The sequence below is a fragment of the Haliaeetus leucocephalus genome, unplaced genomic scaffold (assembly GCF_000737465.1).
Source record: "Haliaeetus leucocephalus isolate CR32 unplaced genomic scaffold, Haliaeetus_leucocephalus-4.0 Scaffold0, whole genome shotgun sequence".
NCBI classification, from domain to species: domain Eukaryota; kingdom Metazoa; phylum Chordata; class Aves; order Accipitriformes; family Accipitridae; genus Haliaeetus; species Haliaeetus leucocephalus.
The window spans coordinates 24,213,472-24,213,740 of NW_010972436.1; the positions used below are offsets into that span (position 1 = coordinate 24,213,472).

General features: G+C 74.0%; 1 protein-coding gene across 2 annotated transcripts in view; it reads left to right on the plus strand.

Moving 5' to 3' along the window:
* The first annotated feature begins 133 nt into the window (after positions 1–133).
* Positions 134–269, plus strand: part of WDR48 (WD repeat domain 48) — a 29,428-nt gene continuing 29,292 nt past the window's right edge. For both annotated transcript variants that reach the window (XM_010561031.1, XM_010561047.1), the window contains exon 1: positions 134–212. In XM_010561031.1, the coding sequence (XP_010559333.1) occupies positions 165–212 (48 nt within the window). In that variant the 5' untranslated portion in view covers positions 134–164. The remainder of the gene's footprint in view (positions 213–269) is intronic.

The following is a 269-nucleotide window of genomic DNA, read 5'->3' on the forward strand; positions in this document are numbered from 1 at the left end:
CCCCCTCCCCCGGCCCCGCCCCCTCCGGCCGTTCCCCTAGCAACGCCTCGGGCGGTCACCGCCCCCGCCTCCACCTCGCTGCGCGGGCTAGGAGCGGAGAAGGGGCGGGATTTCCGGGCCGGCTCTCCCTCAACGGAAATGACATCAGAGTGTCAACATGCAAGATGGCGGCGCATCATCGGCAGAACACGGCGGGGCGGCGGAAAGTCCAGGTGAGGGCGAGGCAGGGCCGGGGGGGGGGCTGGACCGGGGGGTGAGGGGGCCGCGGC